Genomic DNA, 18,400 nt, shown 5'->3' on the forward strand with positions numbered 1-18,400 from the left:
TTATTGCCAACTTATGGCAAATTCATAAATGAAATCAAATAAGGTTCATAATTCAAATAAAGGAAATCAACTTATGATTTCTTTAATTGAAATGACTTATATTCAATTTTAAGCCTATATATTCATAATCCACACTTGTACAAATAATCCAAATAATAAATGTCGAAATTATACAAATCGACATGAATAAGATAAATTACACAATATGGGGGGCCAAATATACACAAATTGTAATAAACCAAACAAAATCTTGAAATTGCTCAAGCCTCCATCAACTCGTCCAAATAATATCCAAGCCCGAGCCTCGTCCAACAAAACAAACATAAAGAGAGGGAAAAATAGAATACTCAAATATAAATCAAGATTTAAATCGAATCAAGACCACATTATGAGATTCACACGTATCCAAACCAAGAAAATCAAATCCAAATATGGTCTCTCCCGCTTTTTCCAACAAGAAATAGAAGAAAAAAAATGCAAAGAGAAAGGGCTCAACATATTAGTATCGAAAACACTCCCAAGCATCACATATGTCCAAGGTGAATGCAAGAAACACCATGTCTATTCTTAGTCAACATCCGAGGATGCTAAAAATGAATCAAACATTGAAATCAAGTGTAAATAGAGCAATACTTGAGTGAAAGATATGAGGGGTATGAAGCTTCTACCAAAAAAAATCCAAAGAATCGGTTTTCCCCTTCTCTCCTTCTCTCCTTCTCTTCTTCTCTTCTTCCTCTCCCCTCTCTTCCTCTCTTCCTCTCTTCTTTTTTTGTTTTTCTTCACCAAAAGCCAAAGCCTCTCCTTTTTTCTTCCTCTCTCTCACGCCTCCTCTCTTCCTCTTTTTTTTTTTTGTTTTGTTTCCTCTCTCTCCCCTCTTCTTATTCTTTTTCTTTCTCTTTTCCTTCCCCTTTTCACTTCCCTTTTTTTTTACCCTACTTTCGGCCACTTTATCTTTTCCTTCTTTTTTTCACTTCCTTTTTTTTTTACCCTACTTTCGGCCACTTTATCTTTTCCTTCTTTTTTCACTTCCTCTTTTTTTTTTTACCCTACTTTCGGCCACTTTATCTTTTCCTTCTTTTTTATATTTTTTTTATATATATTTTTTTATATTTTTTATATGATATATATATATTTTTAATATATTTGTTTTTATTATTATTATTTTTGTATTTTGTATTTTTTTGGCCGGACGAAAACCGGGTACTACAGCTGCCCCCCTTTGTATGTCTTTTATGAAATAAAAGGCAAACAAAGGCGTAGTCAACCGCGTTTCGTACGGGCCTGAAATGCGCGGGATCATTGTGGCCATTCCCGGCTTGGCCAAAAAGTTTGTGCAAGAAAATAAAGGGGCACGGGATCACAAGGCCATTCCCGGCTTGGCCAATGTTGGTGCAAGAAAATAAGGGGCACGGGATCACAAGGCCATTCCCGGCTTGGCCAATGTTCGTGCAAGAAAATAAAGGGGCACGGGATCACTGTGGCCATTCCCGGCTTGGCCAATGTTCGTGCAAGAAAATAAAGGGCACGGGATCACAAGGCCATTCCCGGCTTGGCCAACTGTTTGTGCAGAAAAATAAAGGGGCACGGGATCACAAGGCCATTCCCGGCTTGGCCAACTGTTTGTGCAAGAAAATAAAGGGGCACGGGATCACAAGGCCATTCCCGGCTTGGCCAATGTTGGTGCAAGAAAATAAGGGGCACGGGATCACAAGGCCATTCCCGGCTTGGCCAATGTTCGTGCAAGAAAATAAAGGGGCACGGGATCACTGTGGCCATTCCCGGCTTGGCCAATGTTCGTGCAAGAAAATAAAGGGCACGGGATCACAAGGCCATTCCCGGCTTGGCCAACTGTTTGTGCAGAAAAATAAAGGGGCACGGGATCACAAGGCCATTCCCGGCTTGGCCAACTGTTTGTGCAAGAAAATAAAGGGGCACGGGATCACAAGGCCATTCCCGGCTTGGCCAACTGTTTGTGCAAGAAAATAAAGGGGCACGGGATCACAAGGCCATTCCCGGCTTGGCCAACTGTTTGCGCAAGAAAATAAAGGGGCACGGGATCACTGTGGCCATTCCCGGCTTGGCCAATGTTCGTGCAAGAAAATAAAGGGCACGGGATCACAAGGCCATTCCCGGCTTGGCCAACTGTTTGTGCAGAAAAATAAAGGGGCACGGGATCACAAGGCCATTCCCGGCTTGGCCAACAGTTTGTGCAAGAAAATAAAGGGGCACGGGATCACAAGGCCATTCCCGGCTTGACCAACTGTTTGTGCAAGAAAATAAAGGGGCACGGGATCACAAGGCCATTCCCGGCTTGGCCAACTGTTTTTTTTTTAATCTTTGATTTTTTTATTTTTTTTTGGTGAAAAGGTGCTCCGGATCACTGTAGCCATTCCCGGCTTGGCTGAAAATTTTTAATTTTTGATTTTTTTTATTATTGTGAAAAAGGTGCTCGGGATCATTGTCGCCATTCCCGGCTTGGCTGAAAATTTTTTATTTATGCAGTGATGATGCATGCACTGACCTATTTTGCTCAATTATGAATGTCTCATGAATGAATGGATGCATGTTTTCTCATGGTTTTGCCATCCTCCAACAAGCGCACAATTACGAATTGTTAAACCAAATTTGTTTCTCTGTCAGGGTTGACTTTCTGACTCACTGAGCTTTCAATGTATCTTCTCTAATCTGATTAGTGAAGGCCTTTTTCCGTTCTGGACCCCAGCTCTTGAGTTATCTCTTTTCCTTTTCCAATGTGCATTCCCATAATCAATTCATTTTCCCTGAAATTTGCATGTTCGTACGCATCTGAATTCAAAGCTACCCATTTATCTGAATTTCCTTATTCAAATCTTTTTTTTTTTTTTTTGCACGGCTTAGGAATGTGAGCTTCTCTTTCCTGCTAACACCTGCTTCAGCTTCAGGCTTTTCACTCAGATCCTTTCCAGCTTAGGATGCCAAAATCCATCAACTTCCTATCAAAAGTATTGTCCTGATGCACTCATTATATTTCCTGTCAAAACTTTGTCAGTGATAAATTCAAAAGTACAGCCATGCTTGTCAATTATTGAAAGCAAATGATAATAATTTTTTTTTGGAGTATGAAATGAGAATTGAATTGGGATGTGGGAAAGGAGACAACAAGCAACAAAATTGAAGAAATGAATTTCCTCACAATTTGATTTTTGGAGTATCAAATGAGATTTGAATTGGGATATGTAAAAGGAGACTACAAGCAACAAAATTGAAGAAATGAATTTCCTCACAATTTTTATTGAAAAGGATGGGTGGTAATAAAATATTTTAGAATGAAATATGTACAAGAAAGTAGAGAAATCAAAGGCAGAAAGGACAAACCGAGCTTCTTCAAGATGAAATATGTGATAATTCAAAGATTGTACCAAAATTGCCCCAATTTTGGTGTGCACCCAATTAACAATAATCAAATCTGCTTGTATAAGGCTATCTCTGAACCTTCCATTTCTGCCAACAAACTTCTTCTTCTATGTAACAGACTAACACCTTAGCAAGGTAAAATATCTGATGGTATCAAAAGCACCCCAAAATCTGCCCCAGTTTTGGGTACATGTCCAATTAACTGATCTCCAACCCTTCAATTACGAAATTAATTTTGCACTCCCACCTATGTCAATGTGAGACAAGTTAACAGCCAACTCAGGCACCACTCATCAATTCAACAAACTCGTAATCCAACCATCCTTCTTCAAACAATCTGAAATTTGAACTTGCAGCCCAAATTGAAACGCCTGTGAGGTTTTTTTCACTTTAGCAGATTTTTTTTTTTGCCCCTATTTTTGCCTAGAGCGCCCTTGCGGGTTTTCACTCTAACGGGTTTTTTTTTTTCTTCCTACCAATAAAACTTAACAACTTCCTTGAAATTGTCCCGAATGTGCATTTTGAGGGGTTCAACTTCAACTAGTGTCTTCTCAACCTTTTGAACAAACTTTTCCAAGTTAATCATGTGATCTTCATCCTCACTTGGCTTGGCAATTATGTTATCCCCATGCACTTCAATCTCTTTATGCATCAAATCATGAAACAGAATGACCTTGGTTTGCTGATAAGTATCTCCCGCATTTTTAGACCAAATGGCATGACTTCATAGCAAAAGGTACCACATAAAGTAATGACAGTAATTTCCTCTTTATCTTCTAGTGCCATCGTGATCTGATTACAATCATCCTTTTTCAGTACCGGTGCAATATTTCTATATCATTCGAGGTATTTTACTACAGCAAGACATCCGACATCAAATTGCTTCTTTATTTCATCTCTAATCTTCCAAGTTTGCACCAATTCAAATTTCCAACCCCAAATTAACAACCTCATCCATTTAAATTATCTTTTCTTTTTGATTAAACTTGTTTCAACATTTCTGACTATATCTCAGATTCATCCTCAATGTACAAGTCAAACTCGAAATTGTTAATGGGTGCCCCAAAATCTGGTTCATTCGGTTCATCTTTCCATTATCATCAATTTCAATCCTGTCAAAATGGAATTTGCAAGATTTGGAATTTGCAAGTGATGGACAAATAAAGGCAAATAAATGTGGGATGATGAATGTAACAAAGGCATCAAAAACACGGGAATTGGGCAAATAAATGTGGGAATGATGAGTGTAACAGAGCATCAAAAACATGAGAACTGGAAGCATTGAACATGCAAAAGCTGTACTAGAGAAATTTATCAAAGTAAAGTAAAGACATGCTCATTATTAAAACCCAATCAATGGCCGTGAACCGGACCACAGATGGTAGTGCAGATGGATTTTACTCTTGAAGGCTGCTGACAGAATCTGGCAATTCCAAATTGGTCCAGTTACTGAGTTTAAAACATAACTCCCCAAAATTTCTAGTGTTTGGACTTCCGTACCATATCCATGACTGCGGCCAACATGTGCTCCAGCCTTTGCTGTCCCTCTTCTAGTGTTTGTAGCCCCATCTCTAGTCGGGCTATCGCTGCATGCATGCGATCTGATTGTGGAGATGCTGCAATTGCTGATGAGGAATCACCAGGTGGTGATGCTGAGTGACCTTCTTAGGTCTGCTTCTTTCCAGCAGAAGTTGTTTTCAAATGACTGATGCTCTGACGCCATGTCCTTCTTTCCATCATGGTGACCTGATATCCCAAAGATGCTTGAGGCCGAGGAGGTCGAATGCTTTTGAACAAAAGCAACCTTGTGATAAGCCGTGGGAAAAATAACTTCCCCGCCTTTGTTGGCTTCTTCTCGACAAAATCCTTGGCTTTGAAGATCGTGGCCAGATAGATCTTCCCAATATCAAACCACTGCCCTTTATACATAGTAATAATCATACTGTTGGACAGGAATTTTATTCTAGGGTATAAAGAACATTGTCTATTCCATCTGCAACAGATCCAAGTTGTACTGTGATCTCAGTGATTGCTTCGTGCAATTTATCTGGGTCATGAGTACTTTGCTTGTCTGCCCCATGACATATATCGAACACCTTGTATGGCATGCTTTGAAACCATAAGTTGCCTTTTGTAGTCTTGAACTTTGTCGGTTGCTTTTTTAAGTCTCATTTTGGTTTCCCTCAAAGCTTCTTGTAGAGATTCGATGGTTTTCTGGGGATTGTCCTCGTATACGTCTTCCCTTATAGGGGAGAGGTTGAATCTGGGATCATTTTCACCTTCCTCTTCTTTAGAAGTAGAACCTTCATCAGTTCTAGACCTTTTTGCAAGTGGAGAGTTAGGAGTATCCATCCTTGAAGATTTCTTGAGGAAGATGAACAAAGTGTTGGACCAAGACTTAGCGTCTAGGTCAACATTGTGTTTTTGATGATTGTGTATGATTGTGAAGATGGAGACGGAGATGAAGATGGCTCAGAGAGAAAACACGCTTTTGCCAGAAATGATTGAGATGGAGATGAAGACGAAGATGGCTCTGCATATGCGAAGACATTCGCAGTGCCTGTCACATCAGTATTTACTTTACTGTCACCTTCCACTGTTATTTTCCCGCTTGAGGACGAATTTTTTTTCTTCCTGCTTCTCTTTTCAACCAGATAATAATAAAAAACAAAACTGTCACACTCAACTGTTCATTTCCCCGCTTGAGGACGACTCTTTTCTCTTTTTTTTCCTTTTTTTTTTCTACTAGATAAAAATAAAATAGAATAATAATAAAAAAAACTTTCACACTCCCCGAGAAATTACGAATATTTGCACAGTGAGGCAGGGTGCATAACAGACGATCAGGATTTAATCCAAGCAGGACCTTTTAAGCTGTCTGATAAGAGATTCCAACGGTGGTGGAGAACATGGCTCTGATGGTGATGGTGGTAATAAACATAGATCACAAGTCTTCGGAAGCTTTCTCTTGTTGTTGATGCATCTCTCTTGGTTTCCGTCTCTGGTCATGTAACCTTTCAAGCGCTTCACATCGAACAACTTCACTGACTTTACAATAAATCCTCTACTCCTTCTTCCAAGCATCTGTCGATTCGAGTCACTACGTTCTCAGATGACCTGATTTCCACCGGAATCTCTCTCAAGGCAGACGATTCCTTGATTTTCTTTAGCAACTCATCTCCTGTCATTCCAGGCATAAAGTAATTGGTGATAATTAGATCCACTTTCAAACTATCAAACCCAACAGGACAATTATTCTCCTCGTCTAATCCCAGAAACTGAAGTAATCTTATTCCACTGTCCACTGCAGTTACTTTACAGGAAGTAATCTTGAGCAACCTTTCAATGACTGGTCTATTAACAAGGTTGTCATCGACAGCCAAAACGTAAACCTCCTCAGAATCAGACATAAAATGATCCATTCCCACTTGATCAACAAGAAAATTAAGAGTCAATTTCCTCACAAACTGCCCCATTATATTTTTTTTGTTGTTCATTTTCATTGTTTTAGCAATTCACAACTGTAATCTTATACTATAAGGATGGCAAAGACATGAGTGAATTGGTGTTTTTTTTTTGTTTTTTTTTTTTCATGCATGACTGTGAACTTATTTAGTTTGACAAAATGCAATGACTGTGCCTACGTGAATGCATGAGAGAAGAAACCAATAATGAAAATTACAATTAAAAATGTGTAAGACAAAACATCGACGACAAATGAGTAAATCACACAAAAATAGAATATGTCATTACACTGGGTAACCTAAATTTCTGGAGGTTTTGGGCATGGATCTAGGGCTTTATAAAGTGCTTGGGTAAGTTTATCTAACTATTCTGCGAGGTCCCAGATCATGTTGCTTTTAAAATCCCAACTATTGGGATAAAAGCTCCTCCCTTAACTTTTAAGAGAAGTCGATCCGGTGAGGATATCTTCCACTACCCATGCGGAGACGGAATCTCACGAGAATAGTGGTCAACCCTCTCTAATACTAAAGGTAGAGCCCAGCTGGTAGGCTATAGTGAGTGTAAATGTATGAGATGACAAATACTTTACCACAACAAAATAAATCAACATCTCTGACATATAAAGGAAACAAACAATTAATCATACAAGAAGAAGTAACCGTAGCCAATCAATTTAATCATATGGGCTTGACCCTCTTAGGTTTAAAAAACCTGGTGTCCCCAGCAGAGTCGCCAGTTGTCGCAACCGGGGTCACGACGCGGACCGGCGTGGGAGGATGAAAAATGTTTAGAGTCGCCACCAATTGATTTAAGGTGCAATTGGACACCGAAAAGACCTGCGAACCAGAGAAAAGGGTACGGGGATCGATTGAGTGTGGGGAAGGTGTTAGGCACCCCACAACTCCCGTTTGAAAACGGTTACCCGGATTAATCTAATGGCTATCTTATGGAAACTTGCTCTTTGCAAGGTGTAATTGTTAAAGTTTGAATTATTACTTTCAACACACTTATCAACTTATGATAGTGTTTGAAAAAGAAAGCTTGGAATATTACTATCAATTTATGATAGTTTTTATTTGAAAATAGGTTTAAAATAACACTATCCACTTATGATAGTCTTGGGAAAAGATTTGTAAGAATACTATCAACTTATGATAGCATTAAAAAAAATTGTAATATTACTATCAACTTATGATAGTTTTTTTATTTGGAGACACACTACCAACTTTTGATAGATTTAATTTTAAAACACCAACTTATGGTGTTAACGATAAAATGTCCTACCAACTTTTGGTAGGTTTAATTTTGAACACCAACTTATGGTGTTAATGATAAAATGTCCTACCAACTTTTGGTAGGTTTAATTTTAGATACCAACTTATGGTTTATTTAATAAAATGCCCTACCAACTTTTAGTAGGTTTAATTTTAAATACCAACTTATGGCATAAATGATAAAATGACCTACCAACTTTTGGTAGGTTTAATTTTAAATACCAACTTATGGCATAAATGATAAAATGACATACCAACTTTTGGTAGGTTTAATTTTAAATACCAACTTATGGTATAAATGATTATTTGGAAAAGTGTCATCTATCAATTTAACCTATTATTGCCAACTTATGGCAAATTCATAAATGAAATCAAATAAGGTTCATAATTCAAATAAAGGAAATCAACTTATGATTTCTTTAATTGAAATGACTTATATTCAATTTTAAGCCTATATATTCATAATCCACACTTGTACAAATAATCCAAATAATAAATGTCGAAATTATACAAATCGACATGAATAAGATAAATTACACAATATGGGGGGCCAAATATACACAAATTGTAATAAACCAAACAAAATCTTGAAATTGCTCAAGCCTCCATCAACTCGTCCAAATAATATCCAAGCCCGAGCCTCGTCCAACAAAACAAACATAAAGAGAGGGAAAAATAGAATACTCAAATATAAATCAAGATTTAAATCGAATCAAGACCACATTATGAGATTCACACGTATCCAAACCAAGAAAATCAAATCCAAATATGGTCTCTCCCGCTTTTTCCAACAAGAAATAGAAGAAAAAAAATGCAAAGAGAAAGGGCTCAACATATTAGTATCGAAAACACTCCCAAGCATCACATATGTCCAAGGTGAATGCAAGAAACACCATGTCTATTCTTAGTCAACATCCGAGGATGCTAAAAATGAATCAAACATTGAAATCAAGTGTAAATAGAGCAATACTTGAGTGAAAGATATGAGGGGTATGAAGCTTCTACCAAAAAAAATCCAAAGAATCGGTTTTCCCCTTCTCTCCTTCTCTCCTTCTCTTCTTCTCTTCTTCCTCTCCCCTCTCTTCCTCTCTTCCTCTCTTCTTTTTTTGTTTTTCTTCACCAAAAGCCAAAGCCTCTCCTTTTTTCTTCCTCTCTCTCACGCCTCCTCTCTTCCTCTTTTTTTTTTTTGTTTTGTTTCCTCTCTCTCCCCTCTTCTTATTCTTTTTCTTTCTCTTTTCCTTCCCCTTTTCACTTCCCTTTTTTTTTACCCTACTTTCGGCCACTTTATCTTTTCCTTCTTTTTTTCACTTCCTTTTTTTTTTACCCTACTTTCGGCCACTTTATCTTTTCCTTCTTTTTTCACTTCCTCTTTTTTTTTTTACCCTACTTTCGGCCACTTTATCTTTTCCTTCTTTTTTATATTTTTTTTATATATATTTTTTTATATTTTTTATATGATATATATATATTTTTAATATATTTGTTTTTATTATTATTATTTTTGTATTTTGTATTTTTTTGGCCGGACGAAAACCGGGTACTACAATTTGAAAAGAAATAAGTCATTTTTGGGTGAAAAATACATATGCTCTCATGGTGAGGTGAGAGTCGTGGAGATAATTGAAAATCCTATGAAATTAATTTATTATTGGCGAAAATCAGAGATACTAATATTGACATAAAGTTGTGGAAAAACAACAATGAAAATTCACTCTTCTGATAATAGTGAAATTTCTTATTTAAGTGATCATATGTACTTCGGTTGGTATGAAATTGCATATGAACATTCTTACATGATCAATATATCATATCATGAGTGAAATTGAATTTTCAGTTATGATTTTGATACGATTGACCAATGCGCGAAAGTATTTTCCAAATAGCGTGAGCAATAGTTGAAAGAGAAAATGGAGATTCTTGGGCCTAGTTTGGTAAAGCTTTTTGAAAGTAGCAGATATGCTCGCAAAAATGGTGATAGCAGAAATGCTGGACAATTTTAGTAGCAGATATGCTGCATGAATGCTTGGTGGAGTTTGATTGAACTTTTGATGGTAACAATTATGTTGTGTAGCATATTGTGGCAAATTACGTGCAGGGGTATTATGTATTTTATTTGTAATAGAGACATATAAATGTACTTAAAAATAAAAATTAATTGATAAAATAAAGATAATTAATTAAAATAAGATAAAAATAATTAATTTATCTAACATAATTAAATAATAATTTCAATGAATACAATTAATTAATTAAATATTAATTGACAATCGCAGGGGTATAATGAGAATAAGTAGATTTGATGGGGACAAAATAGACAATTCTCACGTAAATGCTAGGGAAATGCTTCATATTAATAGCATTGTAAACGTAGTATAAAATTTTGATGAAAATGTCTCAACATATGTGGACAAAAAATGGTGTTTGGATGGCAACTAGCATTTATACTAGCAAGTAGTATAAATGCTAGTAAAAAAAACTCTTCCAAACAAGGCCTTGGAATTGGTTTCTCAGAAAGCTGCTACTAGATATTGAAGGAGTAACAGATGGTACTTCATCTGATCATCTCTAATAGATAGAAGATGCATCTTTACATTCTATGTTGGTCTAAACATATATAACATTCTTTTGATATTGTGTTTGTTGTTAACTGTTAGAAATTGGATTGGGGTGAGTCCACATTACATGGGCCTAACACATGTGGGTTTACTTGGAATGGAGTTTAAGCCCATCTTAACTCAAAAGCTTACGCCAATGAGTTGGGCCTCCCCCATGCCTTATAAACCACACAAATTCTTTCTATTTTTCCAATGTGGGACTTTTGTGTGGGTTCCAACATTAACATATATGCCATTGTAGGTTGCTGTTGGGGGTTGATACCATTATTGCTCCCTCAATGAAGGTAGTTGATGGAATACCAACAGAAAAAGATAAACAAAAGAGCATGATGAGCCAACATCTAGGAGTAGGCTAAGAAGAAGGTATTCCTAAATTAAATGTACAAAATGTGTTGGAGAGCACTACAACATAAGAGGATGTCAAAATCCACCAAAGACTAAGATAAAGATCAGTTTACACTTTTAACAAGTAATTGTTCATTAATATATCTATAATTGTGGAACTCTTCCAACTGAAAATATGGGAGGTACTGGTCATGATCATGCCTCCTAGCCTCTTCCATATATGCTAGTGGAGGTGGTAGGAGTTGTGGTGGTAGGAGGGGGATGCAGGTACAAGTGATTCAACTAAGGTTTCTGCAACTAAGCTGCCTGTGAAGATAGCTTGTGACATAAGAATTGGGTTTTGGGAGAAGTGAAAGTGGCTTAGCGCAGACAAGTATAAGTCCAAGAAAGAGGTTGCCAAACATACGTTAGATCATTCAAGGTGCGACATCTAGCTCTAGGTATACTACAATGCTAAATGCAACACAAGAATATGTCAACAATGCAAGTAAGTGCGCATAAGGTTATGAAGCTATTTATGCTAAATGGACTAGGGATGTTTAATTACCTTTTATCTTGTGGCATCCAAATGTGTTGGGATACACTGTTTTGTCATTTGATGTGTTAGGATGGATGTTTTGGACAATGTCTTGGTAGCTAACAACTGCCTATTTTGGACAATGAGACTATGAAGTATTATATAAAAGTTGTTTCTTATGTCTGCTTTGGTACACTGGTATAGAAACAATCACTGTTTTGGGACATACAATAAAACCACTCTATGGTCATAATGATGGCAACAAATAAATTTTATTGCTATGAAGCGGTTATAACTTAATAGAGGTATGGTTACAAATTTTTTTATTGACTTAGTTATCCTTAGTGCAAGTGATATAGAGGTAAAATATGCACTACATTAATAATAAATTAATGGAGCATGTCAAATTCAAAGTATAGACACCAAGCAAATGAGCCATTGGTTGAGTGACAATGACTTTGAATGTCCCTGACTTCAAGTTATGGGTTCTAGTCTCATCTCCTCCTGAATATTTATAAGGAATATTTATAAGGAGGTGTGTGGGCTTAGTTTGCCCCTGCGTGGGCTTAGTTTGTGCCCCTGCGTGGGCTTGGTTTGTGCCTCCTATGTGGGGTCTGTTAACACCTGTACTTTCTTAGGTTTGATTTGATAGTGTGTCGTATATTGTATCTATACTTGTACTAAAAAAAAAAGGTATAGACACCGATAAAAGAGGTAGACAACTTCAAAAAAAACTAGTGTTGAGAATATGTAAAGTCATTTTAAAAATATAAAAAAACTAGCGTTGAGAATATGCAAAGTCATCTTGAAAGTCTAACTAATCTCTTATTATGTACACGCAAGTTTAAAAATGTAGTACGAGCGTTCACAATAGTTTCCCCAATAAATTCTCTATCCTCAGCTTTGAAGAATGCATCAACAAATCTTTATCCAGTAATTTCCTTATCCTTATTTAACTCTCTATTTCAATCTCTATATAGGATTTTACTCCTTAGGGTGAGGGAGTCAAAAGACCAGTCTCTACATATGTAAAATGACATTTCACACCCTCATTTAAGTGGACACGTCAGCTTTAGAAAGGGGTAAAGAAATTCAGCGTCATTTGCAACATTGTGAATCTCGTATTCTCCAGAGCTTCTTTAACCCATGATTTTCCTCTCCAAAACTATTTCGACGGTATTCTTAATCAATTGTCGATTGTCCTCTTCACCGACTTTCTTCTTCTCCAAAGTCTCATTTGCGACATCTCGAATAATTTAATTTGAAGGTAATTTATAGAAAAACAAAATTTAGGGTTCAAATTTCGATCTTCATTATTTGTTTGATTTTGACCATGGTTTGTTTCGGGATTTCGAGGTCTGGTTGTTTGATGATTTTGACCTTTGTTTGTTTCATTTTTTGTTTGATTTTGACACCTCAACATCTTATCTATCGATGGGTATTTTGGATTGAATTGAGTGTAGTGTTCATGATTATTGATAACAAATGTTTAAGATTGTGATTTTATTGATGATTAAACCTGCATATTGTGATTGTGATTGTGTAATCTGAATTGGGTGCATTTTTTATGATTATTGTGTTGAAAATGCTACAGATTGTACATATGTTTAAACCTGGAAACCCAGAGTATATGTGTTCTTAATTCTTTTGATTGGCTCATTTATTAACGTTAGTGCTAAGTAGTCTTGTTGAGTTCATGGTCACAAATATAAAAATAGGATTAGTCTTCTGGTGAAAATATGATTAGCCCTCAACATTTTTCTATTTGCTTGGAAGGTACATCAATATGGAGTCTCAAATTAATCATTAAAGCATACACAAGCCAAAAGTAAGAAAGACAAAAAAATTATATTGTAGCGGAAGACCTTATTCTAATCGTGGCATGGGAGCATACTACTAAGGATGTGGTGATTCAAATGGACCAAGCAAAAGAACAATATTGGACTAGAGTGTGAAGAGAGTACTTGTCGAATGCAAGCACCTATCCGTATTAACCAAAGAAATCAATAATCAACCGATTTAACATTATCAAAACTTAATGTTTAAAGTTTTCTGGGATCGTTCAGAGCATTGAATATGAGGATCCGAGTGGAATGATTGACCAAGACAAGTTAAAATTTTCATCATCCCTTTAATATATTAGAGATAATTCCAGATTTATTATTTTGACATTTTGCTCAATATTTTTAAAAGTTAATCATGTCATTAAAGTATGGTCTATTGAGGAAAAGGAAAAAAGGTGTCTTCAAGTTTTTACATTGTTATCAAGTGCTCAAGAATTCTCCGAAGTGGATTACAGAAGTGGTGCACCCTAGTTTGAGTCGAAGCAAAGCTGTATCAGATTCGATCAATTTAAGAGACGATGTGAGTGCCTCTTGTTATGTAGAAATGGAAAGACCAATTGGTAAGAATATCTGAAAGGAGCAAATAAAGAACAAAAGAATGAGGGTGGAAGATAGTGGAGAGTCTCAAACAAGCATTCATTTTGAAAAATCGCAAGATTTGATGCAAAAGTTTCATGATCAGAATATGGATGCCATCTTTCAAGATAGCAAAAAAATGGATAAGTATCTACAGTTGAAGAAGGAGAAACTTGAGCTTGATAGGGAGCATAAAGAGGAGAAGGTTATGACTATTGACATGTATAGCTTGAATGAGATGTAGCGGAAGTACATTGAAATGAAACAAGCAAAGATCTTTGAGAAAGCATTTAACAAGTAGATGATATACTTGTCCAATATGACTTTATGCTAGCAATTGTTATTTGTTTGGTCATGTAAAATTTATGTTTCATTGAACTAGTTCAAATTTCAATTTCCGTGGACTTGTGGTAGTTGAATTTTGTTTGCACTCATAGTAATTGAAGTTGCTTTAAACTTATTGTAACTTTTGGTAATTGAAGTTGCTTTGGACTTACGATAATTGAAGTTGTTTTGGACTTCTTGTAACCTTGCTCTTAGACATTTTATTCTAATAGAATATAAATACTTGAAATTGCATTCAAACAAAGTGCAAATACAAGTAAAAATATTTAGACATTACATTCAAATGGAATAATAGTACTTATACATTAATTAAATAGGTAGAATTATATGGCAAGTTTGAACTAGTACTCAACATTTCCGTGCCTCTCCCAATAGTGTTGAATTAAGTCTTCTTGAAGACGGCGGTGCATAATTTTATCTTTTAACTTTTTACGTCCAGCAATTAATTGGTTATATATAATCAAAGTGGTCATATCCACAATCTACTATTGGAGCAGAAACTTCTTCAAACAAATTAGTAGTTACCTTTCTCCAGTGACTTGTATAGGTCACGCTTGTCTTCTACAATCATGTTATGTAATATAACACATGCCTTCATGATATTTTTCATTGTTGCTAACCTAAAATACCTGCAAGGCTGTTGAATTATATGGAAACGTGATTGGAGAATTCCAAAGGCACGTTCGACATCTTTTCGTGCAGACGCTTGAGCTCTTCCATAATTTTTTGCATTTTGAGTTTGTGGCATATGGATTGCTTTTGCAGGTAGATACCATCCGCCAGATAATATTCCATAACACTGTAGAGTAGGGATAGAGATAAGGAAACTATTGTGAATGCTCTAACAACTCTAAAGCATAAAACATTGTCCCAAACAACTTTAGATAAATGTTTTATTTCATCTTCATCCTTTAATGTAAGATAGCAAATATTTTTTGCATATACAGATAATTATTACTATGTGGAGGCAAGTTCCTTAAGACGAAATCTAGGAAAATTATAACTTATTTTTCTTATAACGTATTACAATGTGGAGTTTATTTTTTTTATAAGTGGCCCAAGTTGGGACCATAAGTTTTTTATGACTACATGGAGGTTATTCCTATATATATAGAGTATCACTGCAGAGAGATTCTATTGTATTTTGTTTTGTGGATGAAATTTTAAGGGCTACTGCAGGTGTTTTCTAGAGATTTTGCCTTTTGTAATTCATTTTTTTTTAGTAAAAAAAATTTCCACGTGGGCGACTATCAGACGACACAAGCAAAAAAATCAGTTGGAGATGATGATCAATGCGCCACATAGACACGTTGACTTACCGAAATTCTAGAAATCTAACTGAGTAACTATATTGAAACAAATATAAACTTATTATTATCATATTGAAACATTTGAACTTTGAGTGATCAAAACAAAAAATTCAAAATCGTTCGATGATCAAAAATTGTATTAACCCTAATTATTACAGTACAGTACTGCTGCTTGAGATTATTTACTGCTTTTATGGTGGGGTGGCTTGCTTTTTTTTTTGGAGAAGGAATGATGTTCTCAACACAAAGCGAAAAAAGGGGTTGGCGCAAAGGTACACATTGGTGGTGGTGGGTGGGACTTCAATTTGACACCGAGCTCTCCATTAAGATAAATAAAGACCAAAGGTTTTGCCTGCCTTGGATAGAGGAGCGGGGATTCGTGGGTCTTTTGTTGGTAGGAGGAGGGAGATGATAAGTCTGAGTAATGCTGAAGCCTGAAGGGGTGGGTCTGGGCTCTAGCTATTGTGTTCGAGTACGACTTTAAAAAGGTTAACCTTAGCGACTAAGTTTAACAAAGAGTCAAAGATGTAGGTAGCAGCATATATTCATATACAGAAGCCTGCTGTCAATGTCATAGTCAAAACCGAGGCCCCCTCTGCTGGCCATAATTATAAATCTCTCTCATTTCTGCATATACTACTCAAATTTTTTTTTTTGAAAAAAAGGATTTAAGCCGAACACTTCATTCCGTCATAATAAACGTTACACTTAACGTCAGGTTAACAACTTAGGAATTTATAAACCCTAGCATAAAAATTATAAAGCCGAAGAACAAACGCCAAACTAACACAACTAGATGCACCCGAGTAAATTATTAGTGCGAAAGTATTCTTTTAATGAAGGTTTTTTCTTATTGATTACGAAAATCGACAATGTTAAAAGACCTGAATATATGATCCTCATTTTTACATCAAATCATATGTACCATGTGGGCCAGTCGTCAGATTATGATGACATGAATTAGGGGTCGTAGAATGAGAGTAATAAATTGAGGGTCTTAAGCATTTTCACATAGAGAAATTTGGCACCAAGGAAAGGAAAACTGCACCAACCGAAACGTCTTTCTCATTTGGGTAGTCGTGAAATACAAGAAATCAGACCACAACCCCCAAGAAAAAAAGTAAAAAAAAGAGAGAGACAAAAATTGAAACAAAAAGCCAAAATCCCCCGCTCTTGCCCTTCTTTTTCCCCCACTATCTCACCCAAAATGCCCGTTCGTTATTGGCACAGCCAATAATTCACAAAACTAGATCTTTGGAATGGAGTGCCACGGAATGGGCCCCGCTTTCACTTTCACTTTAACTTTAACTTTCTTGGACCATCTGAGGACTGAGAGAGCCACATAGCATAACTGATCATCCTAAGGAAAGTAGGAAACAGGCTTAATATATAAACCTCATGGCTAGGCCCCCTCCCATGCATCAATCTAAGTATCTTGTCTGTTTTGAGGATCTCAATTCCTTCCATTAAAGCCTTACAGAACAGAACAGAACAGAAAATCAAGATGAAGAACAGAGGAGCATCTGCCTTCCTCAAGCAGATAATATCAGCTTTGAAGACCAAAACCAGAGCCATCAAGGCTCGCCTCATAATCTTCTCCCTCCTTAGCAACAGGAAGTTCCTCATCACCTCCATCTCTCACAAACTTCAATCTGTGACAGGCCATCATCATCATCATCATCATCTTCATCTTCACGAGAAGGAAGACGAAGCCAAGGCCACGGTGTTAGATAATCACAACGCCATGGCTCATGACTTCCTCCCCGATCCCACTCACACCCACTTCATATACAACGAGGCGGATGAAGTGGAAGATGAAATCAATGAAGCAATAAAAGATGATAACTATCCAGATTTAATGCATTCGTCGGAGGACATCATGAACTTTGAGGATCATGGAGGCTCTGTGATTGATATGGTGAAGAACTCAAAGGACCACGAAGGGCAAGAGTTCAGATTGGAAGACGAAATAGACCGAGTCGCTGACTTGTTCATTGAGAGGTTCCATCATCAGATGTGGATGCAGAAGCAGCTCTCCTTCAAGAGGTATCGGGAGATGCTGGAGAGAAGTGCCTAGCTAGCTAGCCTATATATATATTCAACTTAATTTCTTTCCACAAACAGCTTTGTAATTGCTTGCCTATCTTCTTCTCCGGTTATGCAGACAAATCACTTTCTATTCTACAAGAGCAAGGATGTTTCTACAGTACAACTTGATGATTTCCATTTCTTGAAAGGTTGAACTCGTTAATAAGAACAAAAGAAAAATTTAGCTTTGTAAACCCAATTGATTTCCAATCCATGTTTCTGCAGGTTAATTTGATTTGCTTTTTCCCTGCAGTTGCTTTTCTAGTACAAATAGTTAATTCTACGTTTTCTAAAGGTATTTTCTGCAACTGTTTTTTTTATCAATTCTTTTTTATTATCTAATGTAGAGATTTTTGTGATTTTTTTGCCTTCTAATTTTGAAACTTTCCTCTTCTAAATCGTAACATTGTCCCCTTCTATATTTCTTGTTGGCTTTCTTCTCTGGTTCTTATATTCTAGCTATGTCGCGGATGCAATATGGGAGATTAATGAGAAAAATGTGACATTTGACATACGGTTAACATGGTCGAATCACTACTTCCGCAACGCACAAGGTTCACACCTTAGTTAAAAGTTAAAACAAAGACTCGGGGAAAGCTGCATGAGAGAATTGAATTAGCTTAATAAC

At 36.4% G+C, this 18,400-nt stretch overlaps 1 protein-coding gene across 1 annotated transcript; it reads left to right on the top strand.

Moving 5' to 3' along the window:
* Positions 1–17,074: 17,074 nt before the first annotated feature.
* On the top strand, positions 17,075–17,961 carry LOC120011415. Its single transcript, XM_038862522.1, has 2 exons — positions 17,075–17,730; positions 17,849–17,961. The coding sequence occupies exons 1-2, from the start codon at positions 17,189–17,191 to the stop codon at positions 17,916–17,918; spliced, it is 612 nt and encodes a 203-aa protein (XP_038718450.1). The 5' UTR covers positions 17,075–17,188; the 3' UTR covers positions 17,919–17,961.
* The last annotated feature ends 439 nt before the right edge of the window (positions 17,962–18,400 follow it).

The sequence above is a fragment of the Tripterygium wilfordii genome, chromosome 12 (genome assembly GCF_013401445.1).
Source record: "Tripterygium wilfordii isolate XIE 37 chromosome 12, ASM1340144v1, whole genome shotgun sequence".
Lineage (NCBI taxonomy): Eukaryota > Viridiplantae > Streptophyta > Magnoliopsida > Celastrales > Celastraceae > Tripterygium > Tripterygium wilfordii.

Coding starts and splice junctions, on each gene's coding strand:
- LOC120011415 (XM_038862522.1), top strand. CDS start 17,189: ATGAAGAACAGAGGAGCATCTGCCTTCCTCAAGCAGATAATATCAGCT. Junction 17,731..17,848: donor AAGCAGCTCTCCTTCAAGAG/GTATCGGGAGAT, acceptor CCGGTTATGCAG/ACAAATCACTTTCTATTCTA.